The 19652-nt window shown below is 43.9% G+C and overlaps 1 protein-coding gene across 1 annotated transcript in view; it reads left to right on the top strand.

Moving 5' to 3' along the window:
• Positions 1–19652, top strand: part of LOC145346668 (acyl-protein thioesterase 1-like) — a 62247-nt gene that overhangs the window by 28848 nt on the left and 13747 nt on the right. The window contains exons 4-5 of the mRNA XM_080194228.1: positions 11277–11324; positions 16496–16566. Of these exons, the coding sequence (XP_080050354.1) occupies positions 11277–11324; positions 16496–16566 (119 nt within the window). The remainder of the gene's footprint in view (positions 1–11276; positions 11325–16495; positions 16567–19652) is intronic.

Raw genomic sequence — 19652 nt, forward strand, 5'->3', positions numbered from 1 at the left:
CCAGTATTGGGGAAGGTGGGACCTGTTCAGGTGGGATGGTGTTGGTCTGAACCGGGTTGGGACCAGAGTCCTGGCGAATCGTATAAATAGGACTGTGGATAGGGCTTTAAACTAATTTGTGGGGGGGGTGGGGGGGGGAGGGTGCGAGGGTAGGTGAAATTACAGGGTCTAAAGTAAAGCAGAGGGTACAGGTATGGGAAGAGGCCAAAGATGTCCCAATAATAAAGGGAGTAGGGGGCGTGAGTAAGGTTGGTAGCGTTCCTTCAAATAGGGTCCAGGTGAAGGATGGGATGAAGACACTTTATTCGAACGCACAAAGCATTCGGAACAAAGTGAATGAGCTGGTGGCGCAGATCAGCACAAATGGATATGATCTGGTGGCCATTACTGAGACATGGTTGCAAGGTGACAGGGACTGGGAGCTGAATGTACAGGGGTATCAAGTGTTTAGGAAGGATAGACCGGAGAAAAAAGGTGGGGGGTGGGGTAGCTCTGCTGATTAAGGATAGCATCAGGGTGGTAGTAAGGGAAGATATAGGCGCCAAAGAGCAGAGCGTGGAATCGTTGTGGGTGGAGATTAGGAACAGCAAGGGGAGGAAGACGCTGGTGGGTGTCATCTATAGGCCCCCAAATAATGATCTGGAGGTGGGGAGGGCTATAAACGCGCAAATAAATGCTGCGTGCAGGAATGGAACGGCGATAATTATGGGGGATTTCAATCTACATATTGATTGGTCGACCCATGTTGGACACGGTGGGCTTGAGGAAGAGTTCTTGGAATGCTGCCGGGATAGTTTCCTTGAACAGTGTGTGCGTTGGAGCCGACGAGGGAGCGAGCTATCTTAGATCTGGTGTTATGTAATGAGGCAGGTAGAATTAGGGACCTTGTTGTGAAGGATCCTCTGGGGAAGAGTGATCATTGTATGGTGGAGTTTCTGATGCAGATGGAGGAGGAGAAAGTAGGAGCCCGGACCTGTGTCCTTTGTTTGAACAGAGGGGAGTACGATAGGATGAGAGAGGAATTGGCGAATGAAGATTGGGGGCGCAGATTGGTCGGTAGGTCTGCTGAGAAACACTGGAGGATCTTTAAGGAGATCTTTCTTGGTGCTCAGCAGAAATTTATTCCGATGGTAAAGAAGGATCGTAGGAGAAGAGATAATCAGCCGTGGATAATGAAGGAGATAAAGGAGAGTATTAAATTAAAAGCTGATGCGTTTAGAGTGGCTAAAAGTAGTGGGCGAGAAGAGGATTGGGAGAGGTTTAAATATCAACAAAGAATGACGAAGAAGTTGATAAAGAAAGAAAGGATAGACTATGAATCTAGGCAAGCGCTAAATATAAAAAAGGATAGTAAGAGTTTTTATAAATATATAAAAAGGAAGAGGCTGGCTAGGGTGAATGTTGGACCCTTAGAGGATGAGAGGGGGGATTTAGTGGTGGGGGATGAGGAAATGGCTGTGGCCTTGAATAACTTTTTTGCTTCGGTCTTCACGGAGGAGGACGCAAATAGTTTGCCGGGTGTTAACGATGGAAAGATGGTAGGGGTGGAGGGCCTGAATGAGATCATTGTTGCTAGAGAGGCAGTGCTTGACAGACTAGAGGGACTGATGGTGGACAAGTCCCCAGGACCGGATAGAATGCATCCGAGGGTTCTGAAGGAAATGGCAGAGGTGATAGTGGATGCCTTGGTGATTATTTTCCGAACCTCGCTGGATTCCGGGGGAGTGCCGGAAGATTGGAAAACGGCTAATGTTACGCTGCTGTTTAAAAAGGGTAGCGGGCAAAAGGCAGGGAATTATAGGCCGGTTAGTTTAACGTCTGTTGTAGGGAAAATGCTTGAATCCGTAATCAAAGAGGAAATAGCGAGGCATCTTGAGGGGAATTGTTTAATAGAGCAGACGCAGCACGGATTCGTTAAGGGGAAGTCGTGTCTGACAAATTTATTGGAATTCTACAAGGATATGTCTAGTGTAGTGGATAGAGGGGAACCGGTGGATGTGGTGTTTCTCAATTTTGAGAAGGCGTTTGATAAGGTGCCGCACAAAAGGTTGTTACAGAAGGTTAGGGGGCATGGAGTTGGGGGTAAGGTGTTAGCGTGGATAGGGGATTGGCTGTCAAATAGGAGGCAGAGAGTGGGTGTCAATGGGTGCTATTCGGATTGGCGGTTGGTGACTAGTGGAGTGCCGCAGGGATCGGTGCTGGGGCCTCAGCTATTTACCATTTATATAGATGATCTGGAGGAGGGAGCCGAATGTAAGGTGTCGAAATTTGCCGATGACACAAAGATAAGTGGAACGGCAAATTGTGCAGAGGGTGTGGAAAGTCTGCAGAGGGATCTAGATAGGCTGAGCGAGTGGGCGAGGACCTGGCAGATGGAATACAATGTTGGCAAGTGTGAGGTTATCCACTTTGGTAGGAATAATAGTAGGAAGGACTACTACTTACAGGGCGAAAAGCTGCAGCACGCTACGGTGCAGAGGGACCTGGGGGTCCTTGTGCATGAGTCGCAAAAACCCAGCCGACAGGTGCAGCAGGTGGTCAGGAACGCAAATGGGATGCTGGTCTTCATAGCGAGGGGGATTGAATATAAAAGTAGGGAGGTCTTGCTGCAACTGTACAGGGCGCTGGTGAGGCTGCAGCTGGAGTAGTGTGTGCATTTTTGGTCGCTGCACTTGCGCAAGGATATTTTGGCCTTGGAGGGAGTGCAGAGGAGGTTCACTAGGCTGATACCGGAGTTGAGGGGGTTGAGCTATGAGGAGAGGCTGAATAGACTGGGCTTGTACTCGTTAGAGTTTAGAAGGATGAGGGGGGATCTTATTGAGACATATAAGATGATGAAAGGGATGGATAGGGTAGAGGTGGAGAGGTTCTTCCCGCTCAAAGGACGACAGCAGGACTAGAGGGCACAGCCTCAAGATGAGTGGGGGGGGGGGGGTGCGGCGGTGCGGTGCAGTTTAGAACAGAGTTGAGGAGGAACTTCTTCACTCAAAGGGTGGTGAATCTCTGGAATTCTCTGCCCATTGAAGTGGTGAAGGCTACCTCGCTAAATATATTTAAGACGTGGGTAGATAGGTTTTTGGTAGGCAAGGGGATTAAGGGTTATGGGGAGAAAGCGGGAAAGCGGAACGAAGCCACTTCAGATCAGCCATGATCTTATTGAATGGCAGGGCAGGCTCGAAGGGCTAGATGGCCTACTCCTGCTCCTATTTCTTACGTTCTTATATAAAAAGGCAAACCACTGTGGAAGTAAGCAGAAGGTGAGACTGGAGAGTTAATGGGAAACCAGGAAATGGCAAAGATTTTGAATAAGTATTTTGTATATGTCTTCATAATCAAAAAGCAGTGCATGAATAGTAGAAAATCAACATGTGAAAGGGAGGAAGGAACTTAAAACAATTATGATCGTTAGAGAAAAAGTTATTAAGAAAACTAATAGAGTTAAGACTGACCATTGGACCTGATGGCTTTCATCCTTGGGTATTTGGTTGGGGAGTTGGTAAATGAATTGGTTGTAATCTTCCAAAATTCCAAAGGTCCCAGCAGATTAGAAAAGCTCCTTCAAGAAAGGAAGGAGATAGAAAACGGCAAACTATAGGCCACTTAGCCTAAAGTCAGTCTTTGTGGAAAATGGCAGAATATTATTCAGGGGATCATCGCAGGACATTTAGAATATCATAATACTACCAGGCAGGGTCAACATGGGAAAATATATTTGACAAAATTATTAGGGATTTTTGAGGCTATAACAAGCAAGGTGTATAAAGTAGGATTGACAGTTGCAGTTTACTTGGTTCTCTAAAAGGCTTTGTCTTTGTTGTTTTGTTCTGTTCAGTATTGGACCCTCACAACTCCCCAGCCCATCCATTCATCATTCCTTCTACACACGTCCAATGGCCCCTTGGAATCTCCATGGTATCCTATGCTCGTACTCATCCCATGGCCCCTTCAGCCCCTAAACTAAATTAGTGCCATATGAACTTGCGTATGAACATACAAATTAAGAGCAGGAGTAGAACATTTGACCTCTTGAGCTGGCTCCACCATTCAATAAGATCTGATCTGATCGTGGCCTAAATGCCACTTTCCTGCCTTCTCCCGATATGCTTTGACTCCCTTGTTAGTCAAGAATCTATGTACATCTGCTTTAAGGATATTCAGTGAAGTATTGTGTGTAGTTTTAGTGTGTTTATCTGAGGAAGGATATCTTTGCTATAGAGGGAGTAGAGCAAAGGTTTACCAGGTTGATGCCTGAAGTGGCAGGTTTGTCATGTGAGGAGAGACTAAGTTAGGATTGATTTCATTAGAATTTAGAAGAGATCTCATAGAAACTTATAACATTCGAACAGGGTTAGACAGGTAGATTTGGAAAGAATATTCCCGATGGTGGGGCAGTCAAGAACTAGAGGTGATAATTTAAGGATAAGGGGCAAACCTTTTAGAACTGAGGTGAGGGGAAATTTCTTCACCCAGAGAGTGGTGAACCTTTGGGATTCACTACCATAGAGAGTAGTTGAGGCCAAAATGTTGAGTGATTTCAAGAAGAAATTAGATATACCTTTTAGGGCTAAAGGGATATGGGGGGGAAGAGAAGATCAGGATATTAAATTTGATGATCATAATGAATGGCAGAGCAGGCTGAAAGAGTCAAATGGCCTACTGCTGCTTCTAGTTTCTGTTTCTATGACCCTGTCTCCATCACTGTCTGGGACGAGCACTCCAAAGATCTATGACCCTCAGAGAAAAAAATCTAATTTCTGCATTAAATGGGAGCCCTCTGACTTTTAATCTGTATCTCCCAGTTCTGTTTTCTCCCACAAGATGAAACAATATCTCCGTATCCACTCTGTTAATCCCCTCAGGATCTTATGAGACCACCTTTTATTCTTCTAATCCTGAATAGATACAGTCCCAACCTGTCCAAGCTTTCCTCGTAGGATAACTTCTTCACCCCAGGAATGTCTAAGGTGAAGCTTCTTTGAACTGCTTCTGAAGCAATTATGTTCTTTCGTGGAGTCATCACATCCCTACAGTGCATAAAGAGGCCATTCGGTCCATCAAATCTGCACCAACTATTTGACAGAGTATCTTACCCAGGCTACTCTCTACAAAAGGAAACTTTTCCATAAAAACCCTCAAGTACACTTATATCCCCTCAATACTTAAGAAAGCAAACTTTTGTCATGCCCCGCCCCTCCCGATAACTTAGAGCTGCCAATTAAACTGTGAACCTCCAACTTCCCGAACAAAAGTAATGATAGTTTGCAGAAGCAATAAGATCAGTATTAATGCATTAGGGTAATGTCAACAAACATCTATTGAAATTGCTGGATTTTTTCACTTTTGAGACACAGGCGGGCTTTTCAATATTTCAGAGGCAGTGGATTTTAATAACTCGTCAGTTTCACAGTTCCACAGATTTTATCCACCCATCATGACTGTTTATACTTCTGTCCTGAAATTGTGAAATACTCACTGTGGCTTGAGGCTGCTCCTGGAATGACAATCTGATCTGCTTTTCCTGTAAACTGAGTTTGAATGTACCAGCTGCTTTGTAATTCTTGTCTCAATGCTTCATGTTCTGCCCTCTGCCCTACTGGCAAAAATGGCAGCTGGCCAAAGAATCTAAAAAGGGATATAGATACATACAAACATATGAGTTAGGAGCAGAAGTAGGCCTACTTCTATTCCTAGCCCCTCCAGGCTTGTTCCACCATTAAATAAGACCGTGGCTGAACTGATCATAACTTCAACTCCACATTTCCACCTCACCTTCCCTGTCCCCAATAATCCTTCACCCCCTTGCTTGTCAAGAATTTATCTAGCTCTACCTTAGAAATATTCAAAGACCCTGCTTTCACCACCTTTTGAGGAAGAGCGTTCCAAATAAAAACTCGTTTTTGTCTAAAATTATTTTAAATTATTGTTCGCTGGAGCAAGCGGAGTGACGGTTGCACGGAGTAAAGGTAAGCGATTACCTTTGTAAAGATTTTCGCGGGCTTTGTAATGGTATTTCTGCTTTAAAAAGTTAGACAGGAAGTGGGCCGCGGGACTTTGTGGGAAGGGATTTTTTTTACCGCGCAAAGTTTAAAAGGAGGATTGCTGTAGACAGCGTCGGGAGCAGGCAGCGGAGTGAGAGGGAAGCAGAGTGAGCTGTAAGGGCTTTGGATCACAGGGCTTGGGAGAAAAGGGCAAGGTAAGTTTAAATTCTTAACTGTGTTTAGAAACCACTAGGAGACTGTGATAGAGGGGCATATGATGTGCTGTTTCTGTATGATGTGGGAGCTGGTGGACCCCAAGGTCCTTCCCAGTGACCATGTCTGCAGTAAGTGCTGGTTGCTTGAAGAGCTCCAGCTCAAAGTAGACGAACTGAACTCTGAGCTTCAGACACTGAGGCTCATCAGGGAGAGGGAGTGTAAACTGGATAATGGGGTACAAGAGAGATTCACACCCCCTAGACTGGCTAACTCTGAGGGTCTGGAACAAGATGGCGCTGCTGAGGGGAGTAATGGTGAGAGGGAGGGGGGGACCCAAAGGCCTCAGCGCCTCAATCTGCACAACAGGTTTGAGGTTCTTGCTCCCAGTGTGGACAAGAATGAGGGCTGTAAGGTTGACGAGCAAACTGCCCACAGTACAGTGCTGCAGACACAGGACAAAGAGGAAGAAGTAAAGAGGAATGTAGTGGTAACTGGGGATAGTGTAGTTAGGGGTATAGATACTGTCTTTTGTTACAGTGATAAAGAATACAGAAGGGTGTGTTGTCTGCCTGGTGCTTGGGTCCAGGATGTATCATCTGGGCTACAGAGCAACCTGGAGTGGGAGGGTGAGAATCCGGTCGTTGTGGTACATGTGGGTGCCAACGACATAGGCAAAATAGGAACTAAGGATCTGCAGAGGGAGTATGCAAAGCTGGGAATCAAATTAAAAAGCAGAACCGACAAGATGGTTATCTCTGGATTACTACCTGAACCACACGCAGATGGGCGTAGGGTAAATAAGATTAAAGAGATGAATGGGTGGCTCAGGGATTGGTGTGGGAGGAATGGGTTTGAATTTATGGGGCATTGGCACCAGTATTGGGGCAGATGGGACTTGTTCAGATGGGATGGTCTTTGTCTGAACCACTGGCAAATCGTATAACGAGGACTGTAGATAGGGCTTTAAACTAATTAGAGGGGGAGGGTGCAGGGGTGGGAGAGCTTACAATATCTAAAGTAAAAGAGAGGGTACGGGCGCTGGAAAATGTTGAGGATGTCCCAATAATAAAGGGAGTAGGGGGCATGAGAAAGGTTGGTAGCGTTCCTTCAAATAAGGTCCAGATAAAGGCTGGTATAAAAACACTTTACCTGAATGCACGAAGCATTTGGAACAAAGTGAATGAGCTGGTGGCGCAGATCAGCACAAACGGATATGATCTAGTGGCCATTACGGAAACGTGGTTGCAGGGTGACAGGGACTGGGAGCTGAATGGCCAGGGGTTTCAAGTGTTTAAGAAGGATAGACGGGAGGAAAAAGGGGGTGGGGTAGCTCTGCTGATTAAGGATAATATCAGGGCAGTCATAAGGGAAGATATAGGCTCCAAAGAGTAAATCGTGGAATCGTTGTGTGTGGAGATAAGGAACAGTAAGGGGAGGAAGACGCTGGTGGGTGTGGTCTATAGGCCCCCAAATAATAACTTAGAGATGGGGCGGGCTATAAACAAGCAAATAAATGATGCGTGCAGAAATGGAGCAGCGATAATTATGGGGGATTTTAATCTGCATATTGATTGGTTGACCCAAGTCGGACGCAGTGGGCTTGAGGAAGAGTTCTTGGAATGCTGTCGGGATAGTTTTCTTGAACAGTATGTGACGGAACCAACGAGGGAGTGAGCTATCTTAGACCTAGTGTTGTGTAACAAGGCAGGAAGATTTAGGGATCTTATTGTGAGGGATCCTCTTGGGACGAGCGATCATAGTATGGTTGAGTTTTTGATGCAGATGGAGGATGAGAAAGTAGGGTCCCGAACCTGTGTCCTCTGTTTGAACAGAGGGGAGTACGATAGGATGAGAGAGGAATTGGCAAATGTAGATTGGGGGCGCAGATTGGTTGGTAGGACAGCGCAGGATCTTTAAGGAGATCTTTGTCGGTGCTCAGCAGAAATATGTTCCGATGGTGGAGAAGGGATAACCAGCCGTGGTTATCGAAGGAAGTAAAGGAGAGTATTAAACTAAAAGCTGATGCGTTCAGAGTGGCTAAAAGTAGTGGGCGATTAGAAGATTGGGAAAGGTTTAAAAATCAAAAAAGATTGACTAAGAAGCTGATAAAGGAAGGATAGACTATGAAGCTAAACTAGCACTAAATATAAAAAAGGACAGTAAGAGTTTTTACAAATATATAGAGAAGAGGCTGGCTGGAGTGAATGTTGGACCTTTAGAGGATGAGAGGGAGGATTTAGTGGTGGGAGATGAGGAAATGGCTGAGGTTTTTTCCCTCGGTCTTCACGGAGGAAGACGCGAATAGTTTGCCGGATATTAAAGATAGAAGAATGGTAGGAGTTGAGGGCCTGAATGTGATTACTGTCACTAGAGAGGTAGTGCTTGATGGACTAACGGGACTGATGGTGAACAAGTCCCCAGGACCGGATGGAATGCATCCCAGGGTTCTGAAGGAAATGGCAGAGGTGATAGTGGATACCTTAGTGATTATTTACCAAACTTCGCTGGATTCCGGGGAAGTGCCGGAAGATTGGAAAATGGCTAATGTTACACCGCTGTTTAAAAAAGGTAGCAGACAAAAGTCAGGGAATTATAGGACGGTTAGTTTAATGTCTGTAGTTGGAAAAATGCTTGAATCCGTCATCAAAGAAGAAATAGTGAGGCACCTGGAAAGGAATGGTTTGATCGAGCAGACGCAGCACGGATTCGTTAAAGGGAAGTCGTGTTTGACGAATCTATTGGATTTCTATGAGGATGTGACTAGTGCGGTAGACAAAGGGGAACCGGTGGATGTGGTGTTTCTAGATTTTCAAAAGGCGTTTGATAAGGTGCCTCACAAAAGATTGCTTCAGAAGGTTAGGGTGCATGGAGTTGGGGGTAAGGTGTTAGCGTGGATAGAGGATTGGTTGTCTAATAGGAGGCAGGGAGTTGGTATCAATGGGTGATAATCTGATTGGCAGTTGGTGGCCAGTGGAGTGCCGCAGGGATTGGTGCTGGGGCCTCAGCTATTTACCATTTATATAGATGATCTGGAGGAGGTGGCTGAGTGTAGGGTGACAAAATTTGCTGATGACACGAAGATGAGTGGAAAAGCAAATTGCGCGGAGGGTGTGGAAAGTCTGCAGAGGGATCTGGATAGGCTGAGCGAGTGGGTGAGGACCTGGCAGATGGAGTATAATGTTAGCAAGTGTGAGGTTATCCACTTTGGTGGAAATAATAGTAGGAGGGATTACTATTTAAAGGGTGAAAAGCTGCAGCATGCTACAGTGCAGGGGGACCTGGGGGTCCTTGTGCATGAGTTGCAAAAACCCAGTCTGCAGGTGCAGCAGGTGATCAAGGCGGCGAATGGTATGCTGGCCTTTATAGCGAGGGGGATAGAATGTGAAAGCAGGGAGGTCTTGCTGCAACTGTATAGGGCACTAGTGAGGCCACAGCTGGAGTACTGTGTGCAGTTTTGGCCACTGCACTTGCGCAAGGATATTTTGGCTTTGGAGGGAGTGCAGAGGAGGTTCACTAGGCTGACACCGGAGATGAGGGGATTGAACTATGATGAGAGACTAAATAGACTGGGTCTGTACTCGTTGGAGTTTAGAAGGATGAGGGGGGATCTTATAGAGACATATAAGATAATGAAAGGGATGGATAGGGTAGAGGTAGAGAGATTCTTCCCGCTCAAAGGACAGCAGGACTAGAGGGCACAGCCTCAAGATGGGGGGTGGGGGGCAGTTTAGATCGGAGCTGAGGAGGAACTTCTTCACTCAAAGGGTGGTGAATCTCTGGAATTCTCTGCCCGTTGAAGTGGTGGAGGCTACCTCGCTAAATATATTTAAGTCACGGGTAGATAGATTTTTGACAGGCAAGGGAATTAAGGATTATGGGGAGAGCGGGAAAGTGGAACTGATCCACTTCACGTCAGCCATGATCTTATTGAATGGCGGGGCAGGCTCGAAGGGCTAGATGGCCTACTCCTGCTCCTATTTCTTATGTTCTAAACAATGACCCCTAGTTCTAGGTTCTCCCTCATCTTAAATGCATTTTCCAAATATCGTAGCCTGGATATAATAAGCAGGCAATGTAATGATTAAGGTTGTCCACAAATATTACAGCTCCTATTTCTTAATTAATACTTTGTTCAGCAGTATTGTTACTGTTGGGGAGTCTATAAACTATTCCCACAGTCGTTCTTTCTCTGTTATTTCTTATCTTCATTCCTGCCAATTCCAGTTCCTGCTCTATGAAGCTAAGATTCTTCATCAGTATTGTTCTTAATATTGCCTTTATTATCTGAGCTCCCTCTTTTCCATTTGTCTTGGAATTGTCAAGAATATTTAGTTCCCAATCTTGGTCTCTCTGCAACAGCATCTTTTCAATGACTAGTAGATCAACCTTATTTGTGCCATTAATCTGTCTGTCTAGTTAAATGTTTCATTCACTCTGATAAAGCACCTTTTGTTTTAATGTTTAATAAATTTCCCTGATTTGATCAGATGCACTTCCCCTGTTAAACTTTTATAACTTCCTATGAGACTCTATTTGTCTTTACCTGAAACACTACAGTGCTCCATGATCTTGACTTTTCTTTTGAGGTTGAGATATTTCCTTCGCATGAATGATTCCCTTCCCTTCTTTCCTCTCCACTTCTTCTGCCAGTCTCCTCAATTTAAAATCCTACTTTCAACTCAAGTTTTATATAATCTGCCAGGACATTGGTTCACCTTAGTTTAAGTGGTGTGTCCCCCAAAGGAGCAGTTCTGTCTTTACACAGTACCAGCGTCATTGGCACAGAAATTGAAACCCTTGTCTTCCGCGTTACTGATGAAATCATGCATTCAGCTTCCTGATTTGTTTGACCAAATGCCAATCCAGAAATTAACTTTAAAATTGTGGGTGGGAATCCTAAAATGTTCCAATAGTACTATGAATCTATCTCCTGTACAAGGTCTGCACTGGCTCCAGAAGGTGGCTCACCACCACCTTCTTGAGGGCAATTAGGGTTGGACAGTAAATATCGTGTTTGCCAGTGATGCTTACACCCATGAACTATTTTTTAAAAGTTAATTTATGGTCTGTGTTTGTTTTTAGGCCTATTGCTCCTGTCACAATGAACTTCAGAATGAATATGTCATCTTGGTAAGTGTTTGATGAGAATGGATACTACTTGTAATTCTAGTGTAGTTGGTTTGTATGAAATGTCATGGGGATGCAAGAAATTTTAGGAGTGCACTAATAATGTTCCTTACTGAATAAGATTTTACAGTTTGTGTAAACCCATACTGTCCTTCCTCAATTCCTGCCTGTCAAATATATTTTTGGAGCTTAGTGTCCTGTTCGATCTTCCTTCAACCTACAATTCCTAACCCCTCCAATAATAAAATAGCCCAAGCCTAGCCAAAGCAGGACTTGAATGACATTCCTGCTTAAACTTCCATGTGGCGAGTAATATTTGCTTCATGTAAATGTCATATGGTGACTGTTGAACAAAGCCGACCACGGGAATGTAGGACTTGGGAATAGGAGTAGGTATTTGGCCCTTTGAACCTGCTCCGAAATCAATAAGATCATTGCCTGATCTGGTTTTGATCTCAACTCCACCTTCCTGTCTGTCCCCACCTCCACTGCTTTCTGGAGAAGAGATTTCCATAGACTAATAACCCCTAGAGAAAGATTCCTCTAAGAGACTACTTATTTTTTAACAGTGTCCTCCTTCTAGTATTCACTCTATGAATTCCCATTGGGATCTTGCATTTAATAAGGTCACCAATCATTCTTCTAAACTCCTGTGGATATTGGCTCAACCTGTTCAACCCTTCTTCATAAGATGAGCCTTTCATCCCAGGAATGAGTTGAGCGAGCCTTCTCTGAACTGTTTCTAATGCTGTTGCATCCTTTTTCAAATAATGAGACCAAAATTATAGACAGTGTCTCACATGTGGGCTCAGACTCTGCAACTACAGTAAGACACCCTAACTTTTATATTCGATTTCCCTTGCAATAAGCACAAATATTCTGTTTGCCGCCTTAATGACTTGCTTTACCTGCACGTTAACGTTTGTGATTCATGTACAAGGCCATCCAGATCCCTCTGTACTACAGAATTCAACATTCTTGTTCTATTTAAATAGTATATTTTCGTCTATTCTTCTTGCAAAAGTGGACAAGTTTGCATTTTCCCACTTCTGCTGATTTTCAGTGGCTGGGTATCACCATTTCTTGAGTTCCCCTCCCATTTATGTTCTGAAGGTCACCATTGTCCAAAACTGCCCTGGAGCAGTCATTACAATGCCTTGCTGCTGTTGCCATGGCAGAGAAGCATTAGGAGCCAGAGTTGGCCCTTCAGTCATTCAGTCATTCAGTTTGGTCGTAGCTGAATTATACCTTGGCTCCGTTTGTCCTCATCTCACAAAAATCCATCTTAATGCTTTGAAAGCTCCAGTTGTTCCAAAAGCTCACAGCATTTTGCAGGAGAAAATTCCAGATTGCTACAATCCCTGTGTTCAAAAAAAAGTGTTTCCTGATTTTTTTCCTAAATAGCCTGGCTCAAATTTAAAAAGATGTGCTCAGTTTTACCAGCAGATAAAATATCTCCTACCCAACAAACACTTCAAATATTTTAGTCACTGATCAGATCTCTTGTTTCCTATGCTAAAAGGAATATAAGCAACATTTATCATATTTGAGGATTGGTTGTCAAATAGGAGACAGAGAGTGGGGGTCAATTGGTGCTATTCGGATTGGCGGTTGGTGACTAGTGGAGTGTCCCAGGGGTCGGTGCTGGGGCCTCAGCTTTTACCATTTATATAGATGATCTGGAGGAGGGAACCGAGTGTATGGTGTCGAAATTTGCTGATGACACCAAGATTGGTGTGGAGAGTCTGCAGAAGAATCTAGATAGGCTGGGCGAATGGGCCAGGAAATGGCAAATGGAATTTAATGTTGGTAAGTGCAAGGTGGTCCACTTTTGTAGGAATAATGGTAGGAAGGACTATTACTTAGTGGCGAAAAACTGCAGCAGGTGACGGTGCAGAGGGACCTCGGGGTCCTTGTGCATGAGTAGCAAAAACCCAGCCTGCAGGTGCAGCAGGTGGTCAGGAAGGCTAATGGGATGCTGGTCTTCATAGCGAGGGGGATTGAATATAAAAGCAGGGAGGTCTTGCTGCAGCTATATAGGGCATTGGTGAGGCCGCAGCTGGAGTACTGTGTGCAGCTTTGGTCGCCGTACTTACGCAAGGATATTTTGGCCTTGGAGGGAGTGCAGAGGAGGTTTACTAGGCTGATACCAGAGTTGAGGGGGTTGAGCTATGAGGAGAGGCTGAATAAAGTAGGCTTGTACTCGTTAGAGTTTAGAAGAATGAGGGGAGATCTCATTGAGACATATAAGATGATGAATGAGATGGATAGGATAGAGGTGGAGAGACTCTTCCCGCTCAAAGGACAGTAGGACTAGGGGGCACAGCCTCAAGATAAAGGGTGTGCGGTTTAGAACGGAGTTGAGGAGGAACTTCTTCACTCAAAGGGTAGTGAATCTCTGGAATGCTCTGCCCGTTGAGGTGGTGGAGGCTGCCTCGCTAAATATTTTTAAGACGCGGGTTGATGGGTTTTTGATAAGCGAGGGGATTAAGGGTTATGGGGAGAGGGCGGGAATGTGGAACTGAGTCACGACAGATCAGCCATGATCTTATTGAATGGTGGGGCAGGCTCGAAGGGCTAGATGGCCTACTCCTGCTCCTATTTCTTATGTTCTTATCATGTTGTTGTTCTATGCTGCGATCTTTTGAGGCCAATTTGTTCTTCCTGAGGTGGTGAATCCAAAAATAAACTCCATGCATCAGATGGCATCTGACCTAGACTGTACATAACTGAAATGTAACTTCCTCCCCTTTGTATTCCGAACCCCTTGAGATAAAGGCCAACATTCCGTTTGTCTCTTTAATTGCTTTATGCACCAGTCTGCTAGCTTTTAATTAATTTTGTAGTTGAACTTCCAAATCACTTTGCTCCTTTAGATTCAAGTGGATGGCATCAAACATGTTCATGTTGAACTCCACTCATATTAATGAGTCTCTCTCTTTGCAACTTCCCATTCTCATCAGTGTCAGCTGTGGCTCAGTTAGTAGCATTCTCTTGAGCCTGAATGTAGGGGTTCAACTCCCTAGAGACTTGAGGACAAAACTGTTGGTTGGCATTATAGTGCAGTAATAATGGAATGCACTGTAGACTATCTGGCCATCAATCACATTGTTGTTTTTTTGGGAGCTTGCAGTATACAAATTGGCTGTGCTCCATCATTATCAGCTTGATGGGCAGTATGATGGTGGTGGTTTGGATGCAGGAGGTTCTCTACTGGTTGAAGTCGTACCCAGCACCAAGAAATGATGGTTCGGATTGTTGAAAGCCAATCATCTCCGCCCCAGGTCACCTGCAGGCATTCCTCAGGGAAATGTCCTAGGCCCAACCATCTTCAGCTGTTTCTTCAATGACCTTCATAAAGTCAAAAGTGAGGATGTTCTCTGATTGCACACTTCAGTATCACTGAACACTCCTCAGATATTGAAGCAATCAATATCTGCATGTTTCAAGATCTGGATAGCATTCTGGCTTGGACTGATAAGCGACAAGTAACATTCTTGCCACACAAGTGCTAGACTGTGATCACCCCCCCAAAAAAATCTAACCCCATTGCCCTTGACATTACCATTGCTGAATCCCCCACTTAACAACATTTTGGAGATTACCATTGACCAGAAACTGAACTGGATCAACCATATAAATAGTATGCCTACAAGAGCAGGTCAGGAGCTCCTAATTTGCCTTCTGTCTCCCCTAAGCCATCTATGAAGCACAAGGTAGCAGTGTGATTGAGTACTCTCCACTTGCCTGGATGGTGCGCTCTAACAGCATTCAAAAAGCTTGACACTGTCCAGGAGTCACTTGATTGGCATCCCATTAACAACCTTAAAACATTCACTCCCTCTGCCACAGCATACTGACAACAGTGTGCACCATCTGAAAGATGTGGTGCTGCAACTCGTCAAGCTCCCTTTGAAAGCATCTTCCAAACCCACACCTACCACCTAGAAAAATAGTAGTTGCTTAGGAGCACCACCACCTGTAAGTTCTCCTGAGCCGCACACTATCTTGACTTGGAACTGTATCCCTGTTCCTTCATAATCACTCGGTCAAAATTTGGAACTTCTTTCCTAATATCACTGTGAATGTACCTACGCCAGTTGGACTGTATTACTTCAAGAAGGTGACTCAGCATCGTCTCCTCAAGGGCAATTAGGAAGGGTAATAAATGCTGACTTTGTCAACAATACTTAAGTACCATGAATAAAGAATGAAATAAGATATAATCATTACTTAACTGGAGGTGTGCAGTATTAACAACTGCATCCGCATATCAAAGCATTTAAAGCACTTCTCTGGATTGACATACCCACCGCTGGATTTAATATCTTCTCCATTCATCACTGAATCTCTGGCCAGAGGAATGACAGAAATTGTGGGGGTGGGAGATCACAGCAAAGCAATATTGGGTGAGTTGCTGCAGTACATTTGGTATGTAGTACATTTATTTAGCCCTTTTATGATCTATGTCCCAATGTGCATGAATGATATACTTTTGAAATACAGGACATTTCTTTCCAGAAATATTTTTACGTTTATGCTCACTTTAGTCAAAACTATACATCTGGGCATTATCAATATTATTCTCTAAATATCCCCGTACAGTCGGCACCATATGCAAGACTAGTGCTCTTCTTCACCCAACATTTGTTGGTGAGCAAGACATTGGAAAGTATTGCACCCCTAAGAGAAAGCAGCCACAATGGTGACCTTTGACACAGTCTTGAGATTCAAAAATATTTAAAGTTGGGGCTCTGATAATTTGGAATAGGCTAAATTCAAATAAATAAATTTCACCCAGACAAGAGGGACACTTTAAATTACAACGTTAAACAAACTAACAAAGGAAGTGTGCAAACTAATTCCTAGAAGTCTTGCAGGGAGAAAGAGTTTACTGACGTAACAAGAAAATGCAGGAACATTTAAAATGGAGCACTGAGAAATAAAACACTAGGGCCAAGTCTGTAGCAAGGATGGAACAGTACTTAAACGGTAAGAAGAGGGGAAAAAAGCCCATAAGCTCAAAGTGGGCTTTGAACTGAGGAACACAAACTAATAACTAACCAAAATGAAGAGGTACTCAGGAAGACATGAGCAACATAGGTTATCTGAGTTTAGGGAGGCCAAGTTCATTCATTACAGATTTGTCAGTAAAAATGTTTTTTTCCCCATAGGTTTGATATCTTTGGACTTTCTGTGGATTCTATTGAGGATGAGGGAGGAATCAAAAATGCAGCAGAAAGTGGTATGGGAGAAGACAACTTTGCACAACTAGTGCATAATTAAGTCACGAATTGTTATTATTGATAGTTATATCCATGTTCAGACTTTCAAAAGCTAGGCGGCTTTGAAACTTTTTGCCTCATCCATTAACTGCTTGAGAAAACATTTTAGGTAACATTTATATCATTTATCTAACCATCTGCTTAATTTACTAATATTCTGAGATATGTTACTGTTATTACATGTTTTTCAGAGTTTCCACTTCTCTCTGTTGGCCTATCTTTAATATTTCACCTTGTAAAATATTTGACTGAGAGATGAAGTAAGTTTCCATCCCCAGGGTCCCCGGGGAATCCAATCAATTCATTTTTTTTCTTGCCTTCCTTCCTACCCTGAATTCCTGATTCCCTTGCACCTCTTCTCCAGTATTTGAGGTTGATTTTCTTTCTCATTGGCACTTTGCTCTGCCCTTTGCAACTCTGTTTGAAAACCACCCCAACTCCTGCGCTCAAGGTCTAAAATCTTTTGCCTTTGATTTTCTTTCTTTCCACCCACCCTCTTTAAAATTTTCCTATTCCCTGCTCTGTATGCAACTTTCTCCATTTTGTAGTATTCTCCTGAGATTTTTTTTTTAAAAATTGCGAAGCGCATGTAATGTAAGCTCTTCTGGAATGTACTTTTTACTGTTGTCAGTTACTGGGTTGACAAACACACAGGAAAGCAATAACATGCTAATCTTGTCACTTTGTGGATCAGTGTCAATGGTTGTCTCTAAAATCTGGCAAACGTAGAAACTAGAAGCAGAAGTAGGCTATTCGGCCCTTCGAGCCTGCTCCACCATTCATCTTGATCATGCTTGATCGCTGAATTCAATATCCTGACTCTGTACCTCCCCCCCGCACTTCCCTTTCCTCCCATATCCCTTGATCCCTTTAACCTTCAGAGCTATATCTAATTTCTTCGTGGAAATCAGATAACGTTTTGGCCTCAGCTACATTCTACAGTTGTGAATTCCACACGTTCACCACCCTCTGGGTGAAGAAATTTATCCTCACCTCAGTTCTAAAAGGTTTACCCGTTATTGTCAAACTATGACCCCTAGTTCTGGAATCCCCCACCATTGGGAACATCTTTCTGAATCTACCCTGTTAGAATGTTATAAGTTTCTATGAAATCCTCTCTTCGAAACTCCAATGAATATAATCCAAACCTTTTATAAAATATTCTATTTATACCTATATTCTAAACAATGCATTGATCTTTTAAGGCAGGCTTTCACATCATGTTTTGAATTTCCCACCTTATTTTGTCCACTTAAGTGTATGATAAGAAAAGCCAAGTGGCCCACTTGAATTTATTCCTTTATGACGAACCTGCTCGCTGGGATGGTCTTTAGATTTCTTGGCCATCCTGTCTGGTTGAAGGTGTTTTTTAATGGCACAAGATGTCAGCATTGGCTCAGTGGTAGCACTCTTGCCTTTGGATTAGACATTTCAAATCCAGCTCTAGAGACATGAGCACAAAATCCAGGCTGACCCTCCAGTATGGTACTGAGGGAATTCTGCACTGTCTTTCAGATGGGATGTTAAACAGTGATTTCATCTGCACTCTTGGATGTACGTGAAATATTCTATGGAATCCTTTCAAAGTAGAGCAGGGAATCAGGGCACCCAAAATCAGGAGTGAAACTGATATGGATGAAGGCAGTGGTGATGCAAGAGGAGTGAGAACTGAGCAAGGAATGGACCAGAGTCTTGGGTCAGATTTTCTCATCCAAGACAGGAATTGGGAAGTGAATCTGATCCCATTTTGCGTTCTTGCTTCCATCTTCAGCCTGCCATGGAGCACAATTTTCATGAGGCCTGGATCTTGAGAACATAAGAAATAGGAGCAGGAGTAGGCCATCTAGCCCTTCGAGCCTGCCCCGCCATTCAATAAGATCATGGCTGATCTGTCGTGGCTCAGTTCCACTTTCCTGCCTTCTCCCCATAACCCTTTATCCCCTTGCCTATCAAAAACCTATCTACCCACGTCTTAAATATATTTAGCGAGGCAGCCTCCACCACTTCAACGGCAGAGAATTCCAGAGATTCACCACCCTTTGAGTGAAGAAGTTCCTCCTCAACTCCATTCTAAACTGCCCCTCCCCCCCTTATCTTGAGGCTGTGCCCTCTAGTCCTGCTGTCCTTTCTGCGCGGGAAGAGCCTCTCCACCTCTATCCTATCCATCCCATTCATCATCTTGTATGTCTCAATGAAATCTCCCCTCATTCTTCTAAACTCTAACGAGTACAAGCCTAGTTTATTCAGCCTCTCCTCGTAGTTCAACCCCCTGAACTCCGGTATCAGCCTAGTAAACCTCCTCTGCACTCCCTCCAAGGCCAAAATATCCTTGCGTAATGACCCTTGACACTGACATCTTAATGATCCTTGACACTGTTCTACCATCCACTTACTGACCAGGGGTCAGCAATAGAGGCAGAACATCTGGGAAACTGGCCACATTCTGGCCTGGAAGTTACTGCCTGCGCATGGTCTTTATATAAAAGAGATGATTTTCATGTTCAAAGTGACCAGGACAAAATGGAGACCTGGGATAGGATAGGCAAAAATTGGTTATTAAAATGTCACTGCTACTCAGTTTTTTTTTTGTCCAAGCTTTACATTTTGCATCAAATAAAACTGAGCAGTCATACCTGTTCCTGTCAGATGCAGCTAGTCAACTTTAGAGAGCTCCTAATAGTTGTCACCTGTTACCCCATGAAAATTCTAGGAAATCAGAAGACGAGCTCACTATGAGCTTTCCAGTGAGCTCAATATGCCCCCTTAATGAGGTGGGTGACTTTACTTGATGCCCACACTTCCCAAGTCCATGGGAGACATCAGCAGAGTAAGAGACAAAGGCAGTAGATGGACACACAGACACCATTTCTTTTTTTTCTCTCTATCCTCCTCCTTTCCATCCCAATTTGGGACAGGAAAATCCAGAATGAGGACTGAGACAACCTGATGGGGATAAATAGGCCTAGGTTTGGGCTCAACAAATCTGGATATAACAATTTAACAAGACAGTGGAGGAATTGGGAGAAATGATGTTGAGGTGGAGCAC

Source organism: Carcharhinus amblyrhynchos, chromosome 8 (assembly GCF_965287045.1).
Source record: "Carcharhinus amblyrhynchos chromosome 8, sCarAmb.v2.hapA, whole genome shotgun sequence".
Taxonomy (NCBI): domain Eukaryota; kingdom Metazoa; phylum Chordata; class Chondrichthyes; order Carcharhiniformes; family Carcharhinidae; genus Carcharhinus; species Carcharhinus amblyrhynchos.